Here is a 23,743-nt window from a genome sequence, read left to right as displayed (position 1 = left end):
TAGCAAAGCTGTCCACAACAATACCAGCCCATAGTACTAGCCCACTATAGTTAGTAATGGGATATCACTTGGATATGACATCATATGCCATCATATCCATGAGACCTTATATAGACGGGGCTGTGTCTTCCTAAATCCTGCCCAGTCATCTGAATCTACCACAAGTGACCCCGATCAAGGTGCAGAAAATTAGAAATGAGAGGCCCCATTACATTTATGGGAAATTTTTGTTGTTCTTTTTAATAAATTAGCAAAAATTTCTAAAAATCTGTTTTTACAGTTTCATTATGGAGTATTTCCTTTTTAAATGTTTTTGGACATTTTATTAAGATCCTTTGATTTTCTATTTTTTTTTTTTATGAGTTTAATTTTTTTCTCACTGTTCTAGTTCTGAAGCCTAAATCTTTCTCTTCCGCTGTTTGCCCAGAAAACATGATCACATTGTCTACCCTTGTCAGATTGCTTGTACACATTGCTGCTGGTTGTTGCTAAGTTTTCAGACAGCTGAGGGATTAACATGTTAGCCTCTGCGCTGCCTGAATACCCATCTGCTAATGAGGAGGAACTTATTATGGCTGGGCCGAATTCACGGGCTCATTCCATGCCAGCTTGTCAGCAGAGACATCACTGCCTGTTGATCCTCGTAACTGAGTCTTCTTGCTCAATATGGATGATCTACAGACCACCATCCAGACCACTCGGGCTCACGTCTCTACAGAGCAGGCTATTAGTTGTCTCCGTCTCTATGGACATTTTCTCCAAAGGCTTTATGTTTATGTGTTGTTGCTGAACAAACATTAGGTCTAAACTCGATTGACAAGTGCATTCATCTGGTTATTTCTGCCATTGTTTTCGGCAGCATGTAAAAGGCTTAGCTGATGACTAAGACCTGAAGCCTTTTTGCTCAGTACATTGTCCATTATGAGCATTATTTTAACTTACGGATACTGCCATGAGACACGTAACCTGTCACCTACTCACTGCCACGTCTGTTACTGATCGAATACAAAACGTAGCAGCAAATCCTTTAGATCATGTAAGTTGTGAGGTGCGGCCTCGATGGATCCTACTTGTTTGATCCATTGACATCTTGGCAACTTGGAAGCCAAGTTAGTAGCATGATATCATTGTCATGTTCCTTAAAGGGATATTCCGAGATTTTTTTTATTTGACTCTGCTACAGGGATTTGTAAACTTTGTATAGTTCATAATATAGTGTCTGTACCTGTGTTTGATGGCTGGTCTCTAAATTCTTATGTAATCATTGCCCCAATGTTTATTTTTAGCAGCATACAAAATGAGTGTTGTCTCGGGCCTTTCTAAGGTTGCAGTGCGGCCTGAGACAATATCAAAAGTCCGGTGTTCAAAGGCAGCCTGTCTGTGCTTCAATGAGTGGAGCGACCGCCGGGTGGGAGATCATTCTCCATAGAGCTGCAGGAAATTGTAGTTTTATGCACACCACATATGAAAGGGAATTTAGCTGTGCGGCAATGGGCGGGGTGGCTGATGTGTGGAAGGGAGATTAAGTCACCTACCACCTAGAAACAAGGGATCCTGGGGATTGTAGTCTAAGGTAAGCTACAGAAACAGGGATTAGCCAGTACACATAAACAAGCCAGCAGCATGATGGGGGACACAGGACACGGCCATTTACCACCAACACAAGCACAGATCCTTGGTAAGCATGTCCATGCTTACTGGAATGTGTGTGTTTGTGTGTGTGTGTGTGGGGGGGGGGGGGGTACTTGGTCTGTACAATGTTTAGGTAGGTGGTACATGTCACAGTAACATCCACATGATTTTGGGACCCAAGGCACAATCACATACACTGCCCGGCCAATGGTAACTGATAGAGTCCTGGATGATATGGTAGTGCAGATGTAACTGGGTCACTGGGGATAGAAGAACAAGGATAGAGAGCAGTGCAGTTTAATGGGTAACTTTACTAAATGGCAACAGGAACATTATAAAGAGTTCAAGTTGGTGACTTGTCCTCCAAATTCTCTAGATCTTAAAGGAGTACTCTGCCCCTAGATATGTTATCCCCTAACCAAAGTATAGGGTATAACATGTCTGATCACCAGGAGGGATCACTGGGACCCCTCGCGATCCCTGGGCTGGCACTGCTGCGTTCGTGACTTCACGCCAGCCCCCTCTATTTATGACTATGAGAGGGGGTGTGATGGCTTCCGTGTTCATGAATGCAGCAGCGCCGGCCCGGGGATCGCAAGGGGTCCCAACGACCTCCCACAATCAGACATGTTATACCCTATCATTTGAATAGGGAATAACATGTCTAGGGGCAGAGTACTACTTTAATACAACAAAGCAACTTACAGTACTTAAAGTCTGTTACTGACATCTTGAGAAGTCCAGGCCTTCTGGATCAGAACTGCTTCAGCAGCATGAGGAGACTTACACAATATTAGTTTTTGATGTTATGGCTGATCAGTGTATATTACATTAATGGGCTTTGAGCCCGGAATAGAGGCGTTGCCTTGACGATAACGCAGAGGGACGCTGGTAATGAACGTCCCTCTGCGTCGTCATCAAGGCAACGTGACTATTCCGGGGCTGGGCCCGAAGCGCGGAGAAGAGGCCCCCCGGTGAAGATGGCAGCCTGGAACCACTATCCCACCGGATGACCTCCCCACCGGACAGTCCTGCAGCACCGGACCAGCGCACCCTAACGTCCCGCCGAGCGGAGGTGAGTACAGAACTAAAGGGGGGGGGGGGGGGCTGGATGATGTCGAAGGCCGCAGTGGTCTTCAACCTGCGGACCTCCAGAGGTTTCGAAACTACAACTCCCAGCAAGCCCGGACAGCCGATGGCTGCCCGGGCTTGCTGGGAGTAGTAGTTTTGAAACCTCTGGAGGTCCACAGGTTGAAGACCACTGAGGGCGGAGAGTTCACTCGAGTATAAGCCAAGGGGGGTGTTTTCAGCACGAAAAACCGTGCTGAAAAACTCGGCTTATACTCGAGTATATACGGTACTAATAACTGGAGAGCCCTAGTCTATAGGTAATGGTTGTTACTGGTGAGGCATTTGATGCTGCACCTTTGTTTTGCCTCCATTGAATGTCGCTCTCTGTCCTGCGTTGTGAGGAGTAGTTGTGCGCGGCGGCGGTGATGTGCTTGGATACTAACACTATATAAATAAATGCATTCATACCTGACAGGTCACAGCCCTTGTCTAATTTGCTGCTGCACCTGTCCCTTCTCTTTTATGACTCATAGGGTGTTGGTTCAGGTTTTCTGTTTGCAGGTTGAATAAGATTTAAAGATCTGAGTTATTTAAAAGCAGCAGCAGTGCCCAAAGAGACCTGACATTATGGCCTCATGAACAAGGTAAAGAGCCTGAATGAACCTCTGAATCATACAGATGTTCATTGTTAAACTTCAGACCAACCTGTACATGTGATTTCTTGAGCAGAGGGACCTTGCGGGCGCTGTAGGACTTCCGTCCTTCACGGTGTATTGTGTTACCAATTGTTTTCTCGGTGACTATGGTCCCAGCTGCCTTGAGATCATTGACAAGATCTTCCTGTATAGTTCTGGGCTGATTTCTCACCGTTCTCATGATCATTAAAACTCCAATGAGCCCCCGACCCCAAGGGAGATTGGTGGTTATTTCATGTTTCTTCCATTTGTGAATAATCGCACCAACTGTTGTAAACGTTTCCCCAAGCTGCTTGGCGATGGTTTTGTAGCCCATTCCAGCCTTGTGTTGGTCTACAATGCGGTCCCTGACATCCTTGGACATCTCTTTGGTCTTGGCCATGGTGAAGAGTTTGGAATCTGATTGATTGTTTGCTTCTGTGGACAGTTGCCTTTTATACAGGTAACAAGATGAGACAAGGAGCACTCCCTTTAATTGAGTGCTCCTAATCTAGGCTGGTTACCTGTAAAAAGGCCCCTGGGAGCCAAAATTCTTTCTGATTGATAGGATAGGAAATAATTATTTCAAAATGCAAATCAATTCATAATGTTTTTAATCTATCTCTCACAGTTCAAATAAACCAACCATTAAAATTATAGACCAATTATTTGTTTGTGAGTGGACAACCCTACAAAATTATGAGGCAAAAAAATAATAAAAAATAAATGTGCGAAAATAGCAGGAACAATTTTACATGTGAAGACGGACTAAAGACTTCAAATCTTCATAAAACTTGTGATTATAGGTCAAACCACTTTTGCCTCTTGGTAATATTATTCTGAAAAAAAAACTCACTTAAAAAAATAAAAAATGCATCAAAACTAGATGGAGCGTGAACTTACACCAACCCACTTATCAGTCTCAGCTCAGGGATTTATTCTAATCACCATATAGTGGAGTAAGGAGGGAATTTTTCCTCTGTCATTGGGCAATGGACATGAGCTTCATAAGGTTTTTTTTTGTCTTTCTCTGGATCAACACAGTAGGGGCACAATAGGGCAGAGGCTTAGCTTGTAGCTTATGGGCCCCAATGCAAAATCTGTAACAGGGTCTCATTTCTACTATGTGTCATTTATACTACTGATGTCTTCTTATGGGGCAAAGGTGCCTTGGGGCCTCTCATGACTGCTACCTCTGCACCCCCCTATAGTTACGCCCCTGCATTAGGGATATACGTTGAACTTTTTTTAACCTTATGAATTTTATAACTATGTTTAGGCTTCTGGTCAATGCTAGCAGAAGATAAGGTTGGCCTCATTAGGGAATAAACCCATCCCTCCTTTTTTGCAAAGCCAGAAGATTCATGGGAAAAGTAGACAGAATGACAACTCCAGTTTTGCTCTGAATCACAAACAACATGTCTTAAATCTCTTTCATGCCACATTAGCTAAAACAGGTAGGCAGAAGACATGCACAAGAACCTCTACACTATACTGTAATAATAGTGTATGCTGTATATGCAAAAAAAAAAAAAAAAAAAAAAGTTGTAAAATACCTGGAAACAACTATCTGCAAAATAATATTTGGCAAAAAAGAAATAGTAGGAACTAGAGTTAAAATAACACATAAAGGAACAGGCATAAATTGTAAATGGGGAAGAGAAAATAAAGCCAGCAGATTCATGGGAAATGTAGGCAGAATGAAAACTCTGGTTTTACTATGAATCACAAATCACATGAATGCCACATCAGCAAAAATAGGTAAACAGAAGGCATGCACAAGAACCTCAACACTATTCTGTAATAAAAATAATAATAATAAAAAAGATATATACATAAATTCTGAGTTCTTCTTTAACAAAATTGTTAGGAAACAACTATCTTGTTTTTTGCAAAATCGTATTTGGCACATAAGAATTAGTATGACTCAAAATGATAACATTACAGTGGAGCGAGAGTTAACAAAACTCCAATAAAGAAACAGGCAAAAATTGTAAACGTGCAAGAGAATATAAAGCCAGCAGATTCATGGGAAATGTAGACAGAATGACAATTCTGGTTTTACTATGAATCACAAATCACATGCATGCCACATCAGCTAAAACATGTAAGCAGAAGGCATGCACAAGAACCTCGACACTATTCTGTAATAATATATATATAAAAAAAAAAATCTAAGTTCTTTTTTAACAGAATTGTTAGGAAACAACTAATCTTGTTCTTTGCTAAATAGTATTTGGCACATAAGAAATAGTAGGGCTCAAAATAATAACATTACAGTGAAGCGAGAGTTAAAATAACTCACATAAAGAAGCAGGCAAAAAATGTGCAAGAGAATATAAAGCCAGTGAATTCATGGAAAACGTGGGCAGAATGAAAACTCTGGTTTTACTATCAATTCCAAATCACATGCATGCCACATCAGCCAAAACAGGTAAGCAGAAGGCGTGCACAAGAACCTCGACACTATTCTCTAACAATATAAAAAATAGTTATTTTTTTTAACAAAATTGTTAGGAAACAACTAACTTTGTTCTTTGCAAAATAGTCTTTGGCACCTAAGAAATAATAACATTACAGTGGAGTGAGAGTTAAAATAACTCATATAAAGAAACAGGCAAAAATTGTAAACGTAGGAGAGAATTTAAGGGGGCGTGTAACCGGGAGAAGGACAGAAGCCTTTATGAGAGTCTATCATTTTTAAGAGGGCATACAACCTGTTTGCTTGTCGGCAGACAGAGGAAATGTGTAATTTGCAGCTTCTCTAATGGCTTAGCACCTGATAATAAAACAGCTGTCAGTCTCCAGTGCCACTAAACCCAGTTGCTGCATAAAGGCCACTCTATGTAAACTAGTCCCGAAATGTTGGCGGCCCACCAAATGCACTTCCTCCGATCCAGACGACTGCCAGTCACGTCGCTATTTAAGGTCCCCAACACAATGCACTGACTAGAGATGAGCGAACTTACAGTAAATTCGATTCGTCACGAACTTCTCGGCTCGGCAGTTGATGACTTTTCCTGCATAAATTAGTTCAGCTTTCAGGTGCTCCCTTGGGCTGGAAAAGGTGGATACAGTCCTAGGAGACTCTTTCCTAGGACTGTATCCACCTTTTCCAGCCCACCGCAGCACTTGAAGGCTGAACTAATTTATGCAGGAAAAGTCATCAACTGCCGAGCCGAGAAGTTCGTGACAAATCGAATTTACTGTAAGTTCGCTCATCTCTAATTTTGGTGATTGAATTTTAATCCGTATATGGTTGAAAACCGTATACGGTTTGAAAAATGATGTCAGTTTGCATCCGTTTTTTAAGAAAAAAACGTATACGTTGTGAACTTTTCCCTCCATTATGAACAAAGTTTCACTTGTTTGATTGAAATTCCAAGAAAACAAACTGAGCAAAGCCAAAAACCGTATGGTGAAAACCGGATGGAACCGTACACACATACAGTTCTGTACGGTTCCCATTGACTCCCATGTTAAAAAAAAAAAAAAAAACGTATACGGTTTAATACAGTTTTTCACCCGGACAAAAAACCGTGGTAGGCCATGGTTTTCTGTCCAGAAAAAAAAAAGTTAAAAACCGCATGGTTTGAATAAAACGGAGACAACCGTATACATTATGGTGCATACGGTTTTGAATGGGAATTCTATGGGCTCGGTTTTCTGTATGGTTGCATACGTTTTTTTTTTATGAAACTGTATAACAAAATCGTGGTGTGAACGCACCCTTACTGGTGTTTTCCAAACAGCATGTCTGCAGCTGTTTCAAAACTACAACTCCCAGCATGCCCGGACAGCCAAAGGCTGTCCGGGCATGCTGGGGGTTGTAGTTTTGCAACAGCTGGAGATACACTGCGTGGAAAACACTACTTACACATACTCATTTAAAGGGGTACTTCACTAGAAAACATTTTTTTTTCTAAATCAACTGGTGTTAGAAAGTTAAACAGATTTGTAAATTACTTCTATTACTTCTTAATCCTTCCAGTACTTTTCAGCTTTTCAATGCTCCAGCAGAAGTTCTTTTCTTTTTGAATTTCCTTTCTGTCTGACCACAGTGCTCTCTGCTGACACCTCTGTCCATGTCAAGAACTGTCCAGAGCAGGATAGATTTGCTATGGGGATTTGCTCCTGCTCTGGACAGTTCCTAAAATGAACAGCGGTGTCAGCCGAGAGCACCGTGGTCAGACAGAAAGCAAATGAAAAAAGAAAAGAACTTCCTTTAGGGCATACAGCAGCTGATAAGTACTGGAAGGATTAATATTTTTAAATAGAAGTAATTTACAAATCTGTTGAACTTTCTGGCACCAGTTTATTTAGAATTTTTTTATTTCCCAGTGGAGAACCCCTTTAAAACTAAACTTAAAAAGGGTATCCTCATCTCATGAATTTGATTTCAAGGTTCCCTCAGGTCTGATTGCAGTCGCCGATGCAGCTTAGGCTATGTTCACACCACAGAATGTCCACAGATTTCTGAGACGGTGCTAGGACCGCACAGGAACGACCTGTCTCCTAGACAGCTATTCATTACAAACGGAGTCCGCAGAAAGAGTGAACAGGTTAATTCTTTCTGCGGACATGGAATTCGGGATTTCTGGGTTGGAAACATCTGGCTTGGAAATTCCGCCATGTGCACTGCGCAGCAGAATCTTGTGGAATTCAACGGGACTCTGCAGCGGAGGAATCTCTGTGCAGAATTCCAATGCAGAATTCCGCACGGAAATTCTGTGGTGTGAACATAGCCTAAAGCACTCATTGACTTTAAAGGGGTACTCCGGAGATCAGACTGGAAAGAACTACACAACTTAATCTGGAGCATCTGGTAAGTACGGGAAGGCTTAAGATTTTTTAAATATAAGTAATTTACAAATCTGTTTAACTTTCTAGCACCAGTTCATCTGAAATCAGTTTTTTTCCCCCCTTTAGGGTACATTCACACGTGCGGATTTACAGAGTATTTTACGCTACAGATCCGCCGCTGAAGGACCTCTGTTTGGTGCCCTTAAAGGGGTACTCCGCCCCTAGACATCTTATCCCCTATCCAAAGGATAGGGGATAAGATGTCAGATCGCCGGGGTCCCGCTGCTGGGGACCCTGGGGATCGCTGCTGCAGCACCCGGCTATCATTACTGCGCAGATCGAGATCGCTCTGCACGTAATGACGGGCAATACAGGGGCCGGAGCATCGTTACGTCACGGCTCCGCCCCTCGTGACGTCACGGCCCGTCCCCGTCAATACAAGTCTATGGGAAGGGGGCGTGACGGTTGTCGGCCGTGATGTCATGAGGGGCGGAGCCATGACGTAACGATGCTCCGGCATGCGCGGCAACTCACACATCGCAATGTGTCTGCTCGGAGAGGCGAATTGCCGCACCGAGCAGGCACATTTAAAGGGCTACTCCGCCCCTGGCATCTTATCCCCTATCCAAAGGAGACTTTTAAATAGAAGTAATTTACAAATCTGTTTAACTTCCTGGCACCAGTTGATTAAAAAAAATAAAAAAAATGTTTTCCACCGGAGTACCCCTTTAAAGAATTAGAAAAAGCATTTCCAAAAAACCCTATGACTACATTCAAATGTATTAGATGGGGGGGTCATCCCTTCAAGACCCTCACCTATAGGCCAGAGCGGAAAGTGCCTGCAAAAAGTGGTCATGTAGGTAAAAACACACAGGGGGAGATTCATCAAAACCTGTGAAGAGCAAAAGTGATGCAGTTGCCCATAACAACCAATCAGCTCGCTTCTTTCTTTTTTTTCAGAGGCAATCTGATTGGTTGTCATGGGCAACTGCACCATTCTTCCTCTACACAAGTTTTGATAAATCTTCCCCAAAACCTGTGAAGAGCAAAGGTGGTGCAGTTTCCCGTAGCAACCAATCAGATCGCTTCTTTCATTTTTAAAAAAAGGCCACTGAAAAAATAAAAGAAGCGATCTGATTGGTTGCTATGGGCAACTGCACCCCGTACTTCCCAGAATGTAAGTCACCACAGCCAGGGAATGCAGGGACACCTCAGCTCTGAAGTCTGAAGTATTGTTAATGCAGCTCTGGATGTAAGGGTCCATTCAAAGGGGCGGATTACTTGCGGATTTTCCGCAACGTATTTGCTGCAGAAAAATCGATTTTGCTACCATTGACTTCAATGTGTCCAAAGGCAAATCTGCAAATCTGCCTCTATTGCTGATTTTCTGCGGACCTATTGAAGTCAATGGTAGCAAAATTTGCTGCAGATTTTCCGCAGCAAATGCATTTCGGAAAGTACGCAGGTAATTCGCCCGTGTGAACGGACCCTAATTCTGGATCCATATTTAGCTATAGAAGTAGTGCAATCTATTTATAGCGTTACTAAATGTTTTATGTGCAATAATAATTCATTCATGCAAACTATAATATTCTTTTACACGTTCTTAGAACTTACACTATATGTTGAGCGGAATCTGGGCACACTGGATTTAAAGCTCGATGAAATGCTGGGAGAAGAGGTGTATTTCAGATTATAGTTGCCAGGTCCTGGACCTTCTCTCTAGAAAACCCAAAAAAACATCTTTGTTACGATTGTGAATTCAAATTAAACATTTGTAATATTTGAAGAAATGAGTATTCCCATCCGTGATCCCCTATCTACAGAATAAAGCAGTGTCTTTTTTTTTTTTTAACCACGGTGCCTCCTGCTGTTGCAAAACTACAACTCCCAGCATGCCCGGACAGCCAAAGGCTGTCCGGGCATGCTGGGAGTTGTAGTTTAGCAACAGCTGGAGGCACTCGTGTATGGAATCCCTGGAATAAGGAATAAGAAGTTGATCTCAAAATTGGGGACAACGCGGGGCCAGCACTCAATTCATTCTCTATGGGGCTGCTGAACATTTCCAAAATCATTGCTGATTCTCCGCTCGTGGAATTCAGCGAGTGGAGATTCAGCCTGGCAGCTGGCGGCGGCCGTAGGATCGCGCGGCACTGCGCCGTCGACATTGATGGCTATGCAGAGCTTGCGGACTTCCGCGCAAAGAATGAACATGTTCTCTCTTTGCGCGGAACAATTTAAGCGGCGGAATTGTCCGCCGCTGAAATTCTGCAGTGTGAATGGGTCTCGCGGAGACCCATTCACACAGATGCTACCGTTCAATGTGCAGAATTTTACTGGTGGAATTCCGCTCATGGAATTTTGCGGGGATTCCGCAGTGTGAACATACCCTAATTGAGGCAGCCAGCTTGGGCATCTCAAGATACAAAATAAAAATTCATCAGTGTACCCCTGTAAACATTGTGCATTATATAATGTAACATTTCTTCTACATACAGTGTTTCCCCGAAAATAAGACCGGGTCTTATATTAATTTTAGTCACAAAAAACACACTAGGGCTTATTTTCAGGGTAGAGCTTATTTATTTACGCTATGTACATTGAACAACATTTAACGATATTTACCCCCCCCCCCCCATCATCATCATGTGATGGGTGCAGCTCTGCCCCCCCAACGTCCCCCCAGCGCTGCACCCCACATCAGGAGACTAATCGTATGTCACCTGCGAGCACAGCTTCTCTCCCCCCCCCCCCTGCCAAATAATTATCACTACTTGTACTTTGTATTCCTGTGCCCGGGCTGCAAATATTAAAAAACTAATTTTGACTCTACCTTCGTCCTCCGTTCCCCCGTTGCTAAGGAACCGGCCTCATGGTCCCTCCGCTGTTCTTGCTGCTTCCTGGGGATGGGAACGTCACAGAGCCTTCAGCCTATCACCGGCCGCAGCGATGTCCCGCCTCTGCCGATGATAGGCTGAGCCCACTGTCATGTAAGAAGCCGGCCGGCTCCTCACATGACTATGCGCTCAGCCTATCATCGGCCGAGGTGGGACATCGCTGCGGCCGGTGATAGGCTGAAGGCTCTGTGACGTCCCAACGGGGGAACGGAGGACGAAGGTATGGTAAGTTAAAGTTTGTTTTTTAATATTTGCAGCCCGGGCATTGCCTAGGTCAGTGGTCTTCAACCTGCGGACCTTCAGATGTCGCAAAACTACAACTCCCGGCCTAGGTCTTATTTTCGGGGTAGGGCTTACATTGCAGCCCACCCCGATAATCCAGCTAGGGTTTATTTTCGGGGTAGGGTGTATTTTCGGGGGAAACAGGGTACATAATGATTACAAGCTAAATAAAAATATAATGCTGCATGTAGGTTGAGGCCTTGTAAAACTCCCTTGAGAGGAGGTGTTGGGGGAAATCTGATTGGATGAAACTTTAGCTACGTATTTTATACATAATAGAAATGCTTTCTGTTCTTTAGTGTTACACACGGTGCTGCATCAGTCACCAGGTATAGGTATTGCCCTGATACTTCATTTGTTCTATTGGTTACATTTCACAGAAACTCAAACACAATGCAATACTTAAAGGGGTTATCCAGGCAAAAACTTTTTTTTATATATCAACTGGCTCCAGAAAGTTAAACAGATTTGTAAATTACTTCTATTAAAAAATCTTAATCCTTTCAGTACTTTTGAGCTTCTGAAGTTAAGGTTGTTCTTTTCTGTCTAAGTGCTCTCTGATGACACCTGTCTCGGGAAACGCCCAGTTTAGAAGCAAATCCCCATAGCAAACCTCTTCTAAACTGGGCGTTTCCCGAGACAGGTGTCATCAGAGAGCACTTAGACAGAAAAGAGCAACCTTAACTTCAGAAGCTCATAAGTACTGAAAGGATTAAGATTTTTTAATAGAAGTAATTTACAAATCTGTTTAACTTTCTGGAGCCAGTTGATATATATAAAAAAGTTTTTGCCTGGAATACCCCTTTAACCTTCACTTGTTATGCAGCAGGTTGAATAACTTACTTAAACTTGAATAGTTAGGGTCCCTCTTTTCAGCTGCTGTATGCTCCACAGGAAGTTGTGTAGTTCTTTCCAGTCCACAGTGCTCTCTGCTGACACCGCTGTCCATGTCAGGAACTGTCCGGAGCAGGATAGGTTTGCTATGGAGATTTGCTCCTACTCTGAAGAGTTCCTGACATGGACAGAGGTGGCAGCAGAGAGCACTGTGGTCAGACAGAAAAGAATTACACAACTTCCTCTGTAGTATACAGCAGCTGAAAAGTACTTGAAGGGTTTAAATAGAGGTAATTTAACAAATATGTTCAACGTTTTGGCACCAGTTGATTTAAAATGGTTTTCCACCAGAATACCCCTTTTAACCCCACCAGTCCACTCCCTCTATAAGACTTGGATTGATAGAACTCTCAAAAGGACCTCAGTGCAGCCATTTTTGACTGTCCACTGTAGAGTTCTTCTTCAGAATTGGGATCCTGCGGAACACAATACAAAACTTGTGGACGCAGGTGGTAATGAGGTTGCTGCAGGCAGGAGTGGGCTATGTCTGCGGGTCCCGCCAATCCCGCAACGCAGGCCCAGCCTCTATAAGTTATGTACCACCCCTCACCGTCCCAAGTCCCAGCTGACTGAGCTCACTCGGCGTCATGCAGTTTTCACTGCCATGCGCAGCCTCTTGCTGCCTCCTCCCCACCATTATCTGGTACTAGTGTACATGTGCAGGACTGGAGGTGGTACATGAAGTAGTATGTATGATAGGCGGAGTTATATAGTCATGTATATTAGGCATACAAATCCCTTAAAGGGGTTCTCCGGTGCTTAGACATCTTATCCCCTATCCAAAGGATAGGGGCATAGGCGTGCGCACGGGGTGTGGCGAGTGTGCACAGGCACACCCTAATCACCGCAGCCGCGGCCTGCTGCTGCAGGACTTTTTTTTTTCCCTCACTACTAAACCCCAGCCCCACCAGACATCCCCGACATCACCAGCCGGAGGACGGGGGATAGATTGGCCGGAGCAGCAAATTAAAAAAAAAAATGCATTTTTAAACATCCGGTGTGCCCTGATGTTTAAAAATGCATTTTTTTTTTATTTGCGGCTCAGGCCGCTTTATCCCCCGTCCTCCGGCCGCTCTATCCCCCCTTCCTCTGGGCCGCTCTATCCCCTTCCTCCGGGCCGCTCTATCCCCCGTCCTCCGGCCGCTCTATCCCCCGTCCTCTGGCCGCTCTATCCCCCTTCCTCCGGCCGCTCCATCCCCTTCCTCCGGGCCGCTCTATCCCCTTCCTCCGGGCCGCTCTATCCCCCGTCCTCCGGCCGCTCTATCCCCCGTCCTCTGGCCGCTCTATCCCCCTTCCTCCGGCCGCTCCATCCCCTTCCTCCGGGCCGCTCTATCCCCCCTTCCTCTGGGCCACTCTTTTCCCCTTCCTCCGGGCCGCTCCTTCCCCGGCCGCGCACACTGCTGCGCTAACTGCAGACGCAGGGGCTGCCCCGCAGCTGCGCACGTCTGCTTACACCTCCTGGGATGATCCTGGCCGCAACTCCTGGCACCGAGTGTCCATTCCTCGGCATGAGGAAGAAGTGGGCGATGGTGCAAAGTGTGCAGCAGATGGGAGTGGACGTGCCCGGCCTCTGACCCCAACATGGCTGCCGCAGGTAAGAAAAGTGCACAGACCAAGGACGGGAGGGGGGTGGGATGTGTGTAATATGTATGTATGGTGTGTGTGTGTATGATCTATTTATGTATGATGTGTGTGTATATATAATGGATTTGTGTATGTATTATGTATGGTGTGCATATGTATGTATTATGTATGTATTATATATGTATGATGTTTGTATTTATGCATTATATATGTATAATATATATACATATATATATATATAATGCATAAATACAAACATCATACATATATAACACATACATTATACATACATATGCACACCATACATAATACATACACAAATCCATTATATATACACACACATCATACATAAATAGATCATACATACACACATCATACATACAGAACATACAGTACATACATACCATATATATGTTATGTATGTACTGTATGTTATGTATGTATGATGTATTTATGTATGATGTGTGTGTATATATAATGGATTTGTGTATGTATTATGTATGGTGTGCATATGTATGTATGATGTATGCATGTATTATATATGTATGATGTTTGTATGCATATAGTATGTATTTATGCATTATGTATGTATGTGTTTATATATATATATATATATATGTGTGTGTAGGTTATGCATGTATGATGTTTGCATGCATATAGTATGTATTTATGCATTATGTATGTATGTGTGTGTATATATATAATATATATATATATATATATATATATATATGTGTGTGTGTAGGTTATGCATGTATGATGTGTGTATGTATGTATGATGTGTGTATGTATGTATTATGAATCAGAACAAAAGAAAAAAGAAAGTTTCCTCCAGCTCTTCCAAGGATAACGTAGTTATTAAACCATCAAACCTTTAATCTGTATACATTAAAAATAGAAAAATGTGACATCATAAAAGAAAAGTGAGACTCCAGTGCGTTTTGGGCTACATATAGCCATGATTAAGAGCTACATTTTGCTCAAAACGTGTTGGCGTTTCACTTCTCTTTAATGATTGATGTCACCTTTTTCTATTTTTAATGCATACAGATTAAAGGTTTGATGTTTTAATACTACAAGCACCTTGAAAGAGGCCACTTTCTTTTTTCCTTTGTTCTGATACACGGGACACGGCCCACTCTCTGCAGTCCGTGCTCTTCTACTATACTATATACTATACTTCTGGCCCACTCTCTGCAGTCCGTGCTCTTCTACCAGCAAATATACTAAAAACTACTACAGCACCTACCCGGTAGCTGAAATAAACATTTTTTTTATTTTTTTATGTATTATGTATGTATTTTATATTATGTATGTATTATGTACACAATCCCCCACACAGCACCCATAGCACCCCTCAAACACACACAGTACCACCCCCACACACAGCACCACCACCCACACTCACACACAGCACCCCCTCCACACACACACACACAGCACCCCCCCCCCACACTCACACACAGCACCCCCCCACACACTCACACACAGCACCCCCCCACACTCACACACAGCACCCCCCCCCCCCCACACTCACACACACAGCACCCCCCCACACTCACACACAGCACCCCCTCCACACACACGCACAGCACCCCCCACACTCACACACAGCACCCCCTCCACACACACACAGCACCCCCCCCACACTCACACACAGCATCCCCTCCACACACACACACAGCACCCCCCCACACTCACACACAGCACCCCCCCACACACACACAGCACCCCCCCCCCCCACACTCACACACAGCACCCCCTCCACACACACGCACAGCACCCCCCCCCCCACACTCACACACAGCACCCCCTCCACACACACACACAGCACCCCCCCCCACACTCACACACAGCACCCCCTCCACACACACACACACACACACAGCACCCCCCCCCCACACTCACACACAGCACCCCCTCCACACACACACACAGCACCCCACACACACACACACACACACACACACAGCATCCCCTCCACACACACACACAGCCCCCCCCCCACACTCACACACAGCACTTCACACACACACTCACACACAGCACCCCCTCCACACACACACACACACACACAGCACCCCCCCCCCACACTCACACACAGCACCCCCTCCACACACACACACAGCACCCCACACACACACACACACACACACACACACACACAGCATCCCCTCCACACACACACACAGCACCCCCCCCCCACACTCACACACAGCACCCCCTCCACACACACACACACACACACACACACAGCACCCCCCCCCCACACTCACACACAGCACCCCCTCCACACACACACACAGCACCCCACACACACACACACACACACACAGCATCCCCTCCACACACACACACAGCACCCCCCCCCCACACTCACACACAGCACCCCCCCCCCCCACACTCACACACAGCACCCCCCCCCCACACTCACACACAGCACCCCCTCCACACACACACACACACACACACAGCACCCCCCCCACACACTCACACACAGCACCCCCTCCACACACACACACAGCACCCCACACACACACACACACACACAGCATCCCCTCCACACACACACACAGCACCCCCCCCACACTCACACACAGCACCCCCCCCCCACACACTCACACACAGCACTTCACACACACACTCACACACAGCTCCCCCTCCACACACACACACACACACACACACAGCACCCCCCCCCCCCCACACTCACACACAGCACCCCCTCCACACACACACACAGCACCCCACACACACACACACACACACACACACAGCATCCCCTCCACACACACACACAGCACCCCCCCCCACACTCACACACAGCACCCCCTCCACACACACACACACACACACACACAGCACCCCCCCCCCCACACTCACACACAGCACCCCCTCCACACACACACACAGCACCCCACACACACACACACACACACACACACAGCATCCCCTCCACACACACACACAGCACCCCCCCCCCCACACTCACACACAGCACCCCCCCCCCCCCCACACTCACACACAGCACTTCACACACACACACACACACACACACACAGCTGCAGACCCAAAACTACAACGTGCCTGCTGCTCCAAGCTCGCTGGGTGCCGCATCACTTTTTCAACCAATCTGGTGCAAAAAAAAAATTATATTTGGAATATTCCCCCCTCTGTGCCCCCATCATACAGTAAAAGTGTTCTTCTGTTTGCCAAGTAAAGAAAAACATGAGTTTTACCATTCAACTTACTATTTTTTTTTCAAATCCACATCAAATGCATCCCTATAAACACCAGCAAACATACACACAAGTGGGAGGTCTAGTCAGGGCTGGTGCATGGATTTCTGACACTCTAGGCAAAACCTAATTTTGACAACCCTTTGGCTCCGCCCATTGAACCCCTTGGCAAATATAAGATCAGGGGTAGAATTAGTCCCGTAAGCCTCATGGTAAATTCTAGACTTGTCCTCCTCCCTACAATTATAACTATACTGCACCTAATGTGGGGGAACTATACTGCACCTAATGTGGAGAACTATACTGCACCTAATGTGGGGGAACTGTACTGCACCTAATGTGGGGGAACTATACTGCACCTAATGTGGGGGAACTGTACTGCACCTAATGTGGGGGAACTATATTGCACCTAATGTGGGGGAACTGTATTGCACCTAATGTGGGGGAACTATATTGCACATAATGTGGGGGAACTATACTGCACCTAATGTGGGGGAACTATATTGCACCTAATGTGGGGGAACTGTACTGCACCTAATGTGGGGGAACTGTACTGCACCTAATGTGGGGAACTATACTGCACCTAATGTTGGGGAACTATACTACACCTAATGTGGGGGAACTGTACTGCACCTAATGTGGGGGAACTATATTGCACCTGTGGGGGAACTGTACTGCACCTAATGTGGAGGAACTGTACTACTAACCTAATGTGGGGGAACTATACTGCCAACCTAATGTGGGGGAACTATACTGCCAACCTAATGTGGGGGAACTGTACTACTAACCTAATGTGGGGGAACTGTACTGCACCTAATGTGGGGGAACTATACTGCCAACCTAATGTGGGGGAAATATATTTCCATCCTAATGTGGGAGATTTATACTGCCAACCTAATGTGGGGGAACTATACAAAAATATAAAATTGTACTATTTTGATCCCTATAGCACTTTTATTTTTCTGTATATGGGGATGTGAGGGTCATTTTTAGCGCTGTGATTTGTAGTTTTTATCGGTACCATTTTTTTTTTTTGCTTTTTAGATATTTTTTATGGTATTTGAAGTGACTAATAGTGCTAATCTGATTAGTGCACTATTACGACTTTTGGGACCCCACTTCTGATTTTGCCCATGGCCATGTTAAGCCTAAAACCGGCCCTGGATACAATCCTCCTACACTATGCAAGCAGGAGTGTGTGTGTGTATATGTATGTGTGTGTATATATATATATATATATATATATACATACATACATAAACACACACACACACACACACACACACACGCATGCGCGGAGTGAGTTTGTGCTTTAGGGTGCACACCCTAATGCAATAGGCTGCGCACGCCTATGGATAGGGGATAAGATGCCTGATCGCGGGAGTCCCGCTGCTGGGGACCCCCGTGATCTTGCACGCGGCACCCCGTTTATAATCAGCCCCCTGAGCATGTTCGCTCCGAGTCTGATTACCGGCGACCACAGGACCGATGGCGTGTGACGTCACGCCTCCATCCCCCGTGTGACGTCATGCTCCGCCCCCATGTGACATCACACTCCGCCCCTCAATGCAAGCCTATGGGAGGGGGCGTGGCAGTATTTAGACAGTATTTAGACAGTACATGAAATCTCCCTAATGTAACCAGCCCAATTTATTAAGTTATTTAGAATGGAACGGCTTGGCCCTACTTCTGTCCTACAGTCATATTTTCTGCAATACAAAGATTATTTTTATCTAGTTTTTACTGCCAAGTTGACAGTGATACACATTGTACCAAATGTAATTACTGTTAAAGAGCAACTAATTACAGAGTGACATTTAACACATCACATCATTTGGATTTTTATTAAACAATATTTATTAACCTCTTTAGGACACAGCTAGTTTTGGCTTTGAGGACACAGCAATATTTTTAAATCGCTACAGGAGCCATAACTTTTTTAATGTTTTGAAGTAGTCATATGAGTTCTTGTTTTGTGAAAGATTAGTATGTTTTAATGAATTAATTCTGGGTTCATATAATGTACTGAAATGTTTAAATTATTATTATTTTAAGTTGATGCAAACAATATACCAATTGTGCAATTTCTTTGGTTTAAAGGGGTATTCCAGGATTTTTTTTATTTGACTGTGCTACAGGGGCTGTAAAGTTGGTGTAGTTCATAATATAGTGTCTGTACCTGTATGTGATGGTTTTCTCACAGTTCTTCTGTGATTTTCACCCCAATATTTATTTTTAGCAGCATGCAAAATTACTGTTGTCTCAGATTTTTCCCAGCTTGCAATGCGGCCGAGACCTGACTCACTAGTCAGCTGATGACAGGGAGCCTGTCTGCTTCAGTGGGTGGAGCGATCGCTTGGTGGGAGAGAGATCAACTGCAACTAATGCAACAGCTGTAGGCACCCTGATTGAAAACCACAGGTCTTTTGAATGGATGCAGCTCATTTATGTTTCAATGGGAGGGGTGGCGGATGTGTGGGGGGAGGAAAATTGAATCGTCGGATTTGTAGTCAAAAAAAGAAAAGTCAAACAGGAAATACCAGTTCACAAAAAGCTAGCCACAGTATTATGGAAATCTCACAACATAGCCATCTAGCCCAAAGACAAGCGCAGATCCTTCCTAAGCATGTCCATTACTGTCTGCCAGGTACGTACTAAAATCACCTAATGGTGGAGAACCCCTTAAATTTTTGGGTTTTGATTTTATGACATTTACTATGCAGTATAAATCGCATGTTAGCTTTCCTCTGTAGGCCATTTCTGTTATTGCAATACAAAAATTATATGGGTTTTACAGTTTTTAAGCACTTTTGCACAATAAAAACACTTAAAGGAGTTACTCAGGAATAAAAAAATAGAGATGATTTCTTCTAAAACCAGTGCCTCCCCTGTCCTCAGGTTGTGTGCAGTATTGCAGCGTGTTTCCATTGAACTTAATGGAGCCATGTTGTAATGCCATACACAACCTGAGGACAGAGGTGGCGCTGTTTTTAAATTAAATCATCTCTGTTTTTCTGTTCCTGGATAGCCTGTATATAATAAAACACTGTTGTATCACCATTTTCTGAGAGCCATAACTATTCAACTTTCCATTGATAGAGTTATTTAAAGGCTTGTTTTTTGCAGGAAGAACTGTAGTTTTCATTGGGACCATTTGGGGTACATATGACTTTATGAATTTTTTTTAAAGTGGAATTAACTGTTCAGGTTCAATAACATTTAATTTTTATACATTGGGTTACAGACAGGGGGAATTCCTTTTTCAGTGTAGCTCAGGGTTTCCCAACCAGGGTGCCTCCAACATTTGCAAAACTACAATTTCCAGCATGCCCGGACAGACAAAGGCTAGCAGTTGAAGTTTTGCAACAGCTTGTGGCACCCTGGATGGGAATGCTTACACTTCTATTGACTGTGGCATCTAAAGGGCTAAACTGCCAGGACCACTGTTACGCCTAGCGCTCCGGGCCCCCGCTCCTCCCCGGAGCGCTCACGGCGTCTTTCTCCCTGCAGCTCCCCGGTCAGTCCCGCTGACCGGGAGCGCTGCTCTGTCATGGCCGTTGGGGATGCGATTCGCACAGCGGGACGCGCCCGCTCGCGAATCGCATCCCAGGTCACTTACCCGTTCCCGTCCCCTGCTGTCATGTGCTGGCGCGCGCGGCTCCGCTCTCTAGGGCGCGCGCGCGCCAGCTCCCTGAGACGGAAAGGGCCAGTGCACCAATGATTGGTGCCTGGCCCAATTAGCTTAATTGGCTTCCACCTGGTCCCTGACTATATCTAACCTCCTCCCATGCACTTCCTTGCCGGATCTTGTTGCCCTTGTGCCTAGTGAAAGCGTTTTGTGTGTTTAAACCCTGTGTACCAGAACTACTGCTATCTCCCCTGACTACGAACCTTGCCGCCTGCCCCCGACCTTCTGCTACGTCCGACCTTGCTTCTGCCTACTCCCTTGTACCTCGCCTATCTTCAGCAGCCAGAGAGGTGAGCCGTTGCTAGTGGATACGACCTGGTCACTACCGCCGCAGCAAGACCATCCCGCTTTGCGGCGGGCTCTGGTGAAAACCAGTAGTGTCTTAGAACCGGTCCACTAGCACGGTCCTCGCCATCCCTCTCTGGCACAGAGGATCCACCTCCTGCCAGCCGGCATCGTGACAGTAGATCCGGCCATGGATCCCGCTGAGGTTCCCCAGCATTCCATCTCTGATCTCACCACGGTGGTCGCCCAGCAATCCCGACAGATCGCCCATCTAACCCACCAGCTGTCGGAAATGTCCACCATTGTGCACCAACTTCAGTCGCAACTGCAGCAGCAATCATCTCCTCCGCCACCTCCTGCACCCCTTCCGCAGCGAGTGGCCACTCCTAGCCTCCGCCTGTCCTTGCCGGACAAATTTAATGGGGACTCTAAGTTTTGCCGTGGCTTTCTTTCGCAATGTTCCCTGCACATGGAGATGATGTCGGACCAGTTTCCTACTGAAAGGTCTAAGGTGGCTTTCGTAGTCAGCCTTCTGTCTGGAAAAGCTCTGTCATGGGCCACACCGCTCTGGGACCGCAATGACCCCGTCACTGCCTCTGTACACTCCTTCTTCTCGGAAATTCGAAGTGTCTTTGAGGAACCTGCCCGAGCCTCTTCTGCTGAGACTGCCCTGCTGAACCTGGTCCAGGGTAATTCTTCCGTTGGCGAGTACGCCGTGCAATTCCGTACTCTTGCTTCTGAACTATCCTGGAATAATGAGGCTCTCTGCGCGACCTTTAAAAAAGGCCTATCCAGCAACATTAAAGACGTTCTGGCCGCACGAGAGACTCCTGCTAACCTGCATGAACTCATTCATCTAGCCACTCGCATTGACATGCGTTTTTCTGAGAGGCATCAAGAGCTCCGCCAGGAAAAAGACTTAGATCTCTGGACACCTCTCCCACAGTCTCCACTGCAATCTGCGCCTAGGCCTCTCGCCGAGGAGGCCATGCAAGTGGATCGGTCTCGCCTGACCCTGGAAGAGAGGAATCGCCGTAAGGAAGAGAATCTCTGTCTGTACTGTGCCAGTACTGAACATTTTTTGGTGGATTGCCCAATCCGTCCTCCACGTCTGGGAAACGCACGCTCGCACCCAGCTCCCGTGGGTGTGGCGTCTCTTGATGCTAAGTCGGCTTCTCCACGTCTCACGGTGCCTGTTCGGATTTCTACTTCAGCCAGCTCTCCCCTCTCAGCCGTGGCCTGCCTGGACTCTGGAGCTTCTGGGAATTTTATTCGGGAGTCCTTAGTGAATAAATTCCGCATTCCGGTGACCCGTCTTGTCAAGCCACTCCACATTTCCGCGGTCAACGGAGCCAGGTTGGATTGCACCGTGCGTTACCGCACGGAGCCCCTCCTAATGTGCATCGGACCTCATCACGAGGAAATGGTATTTTTTGTCCTTCCTAATTGCACTTCTGAAGTTCTCCTTGGACTACCCTGGCTTCAACACCATTCCCCAACCCTGGATTGGTCCACTGGGGAGATCAAGAGTTGGGGTCCCTCTTGTTCCAAGGACTGCCTTCAACCGGTTCCCAGTACTCCCTGCCGTGACCCTGTGGTTCCTCCTGTATCCGGTCCCCCTAAGGTCATTAAGGACTCTGCCTGCCACAGGAAATGCCTCTCCCCCCCTCCCAGTCCCATCAGGCAAGCCTCTGTGTCCCCTCATGGCCCTCGTCCTGGTGTCACACTGCCCCGTGCCAGGTCTCGCCCTCTGCCCTCTCTCCCCATTCCTACTCCTGCTGTTCTACCTGCCGTTGAGGAATCCCTCCATCCTTTCCCGGTGTCCTCATCCCAGGGGAGGCAGTTACCGGACAAAGAGAAGGGGAGACCTAAGGGGGGGGGTACTGTTACGCCTAGCGCTCCGGGCCCCCGCTCCTCCCCGGAGCGCTCACGGCGTCTTTCTCCCTGCAGCTCCCCGGTCAGTCCCGCTGACCGGGAGCGCTGCTCTGTCATGGCCGTTGGGGATGCGATTCGCACAGCGGGACGCGCCCGCTCGCGAATCGCATCCCAGGTCACTTACCCGTTCCCGTCCCCTGCTGTCATGTGCTGGCGCGCGCGGCTCCGCTCTCTAGGGCGCGCGCGCGCCAGCTCCCTGAGACTTAAAGGGCCAGTGCACCAATGATTGGTGCCTGGCCCAATTAGCTTAATTGGCTTCCACCTGGTCCCTGACTATATCTAACCTCCTCCCATGCACTTCCTTGCCGGATCTTGTTGCCCTTGTGCCTAGTGAAAGCGTTTTGTGTGTTTAAACCCTGTGTACCAGAACTACTGCTATCTCCCCTGACTACGAACTTTGCCGCCTGCCCCCGACCTTCTGCTACGTCCGACCTTGCTTCTGCCTACTCCCTTGTACCTCGCCTATCTTCAGCAGCCAGAGAGGTGAGCCGTTGCTAGTGGATACGACCTGGTCACTACCGCCGCAGCAAGACCATCCCGCTTTGCGGCGGGCTCTGGTGAAAACCAGTAGTGTCTTAGAACCGGTCCACTAGCACGGTCCTCGCCATCCCTCTCTGGCACAGAGGATCCACCTCCTGCCAGCCGGCATCGTGACAACCACATTATCTCTGATCCGGGTAGTAGCAGCAGTAGCCTGGCTATAGAGATCAGCTGTGGTTCTGCCCTGACTTAAAATTACTGTGCAAGTAGCCATCAGGT

The 23,743-nt window shown here is 46.3% G+C and overlaps 1 protein-coding gene across 2 annotated transcripts in view; it reads right to left on the bottom strand.

The window, feature by feature from the left end:
* The window catches only part of STPG4 (sperm-tail PG-rich repeat containing 4), a 109,641-nt gene that overhangs the window by 4,839 nt on the left and 81,059 nt on the right, over positions 1-23,743 (bottom strand). For both annotated transcript variants that reach the window (XM_056568092.1, XM_056568091.1), the window contains exon 6: positions 9,798-9,902. In XM_056568092.1, the coding sequence (XP_056424067.1) occupies positions 9,798-9,902 (105 nt within the window). The remainder of the gene's footprint in view (positions 1-9,797; positions 9,903-23,743) is intronic.

This window comes from Hyla sarda, chromosome 3, assembly GCF_029499605.1.
Source record: "Hyla sarda isolate aHylSar1 chromosome 3, aHylSar1.hap1, whole genome shotgun sequence".
In the NCBI taxonomy this organism is placed as follows: Eukaryota; Metazoa; Chordata; class Amphibia; order Anura; family Hylidae; genus Hyla; species Hyla sarda.
This window is presented reverse-complemented; position numbering and strand designations above follow the sequence as displayed.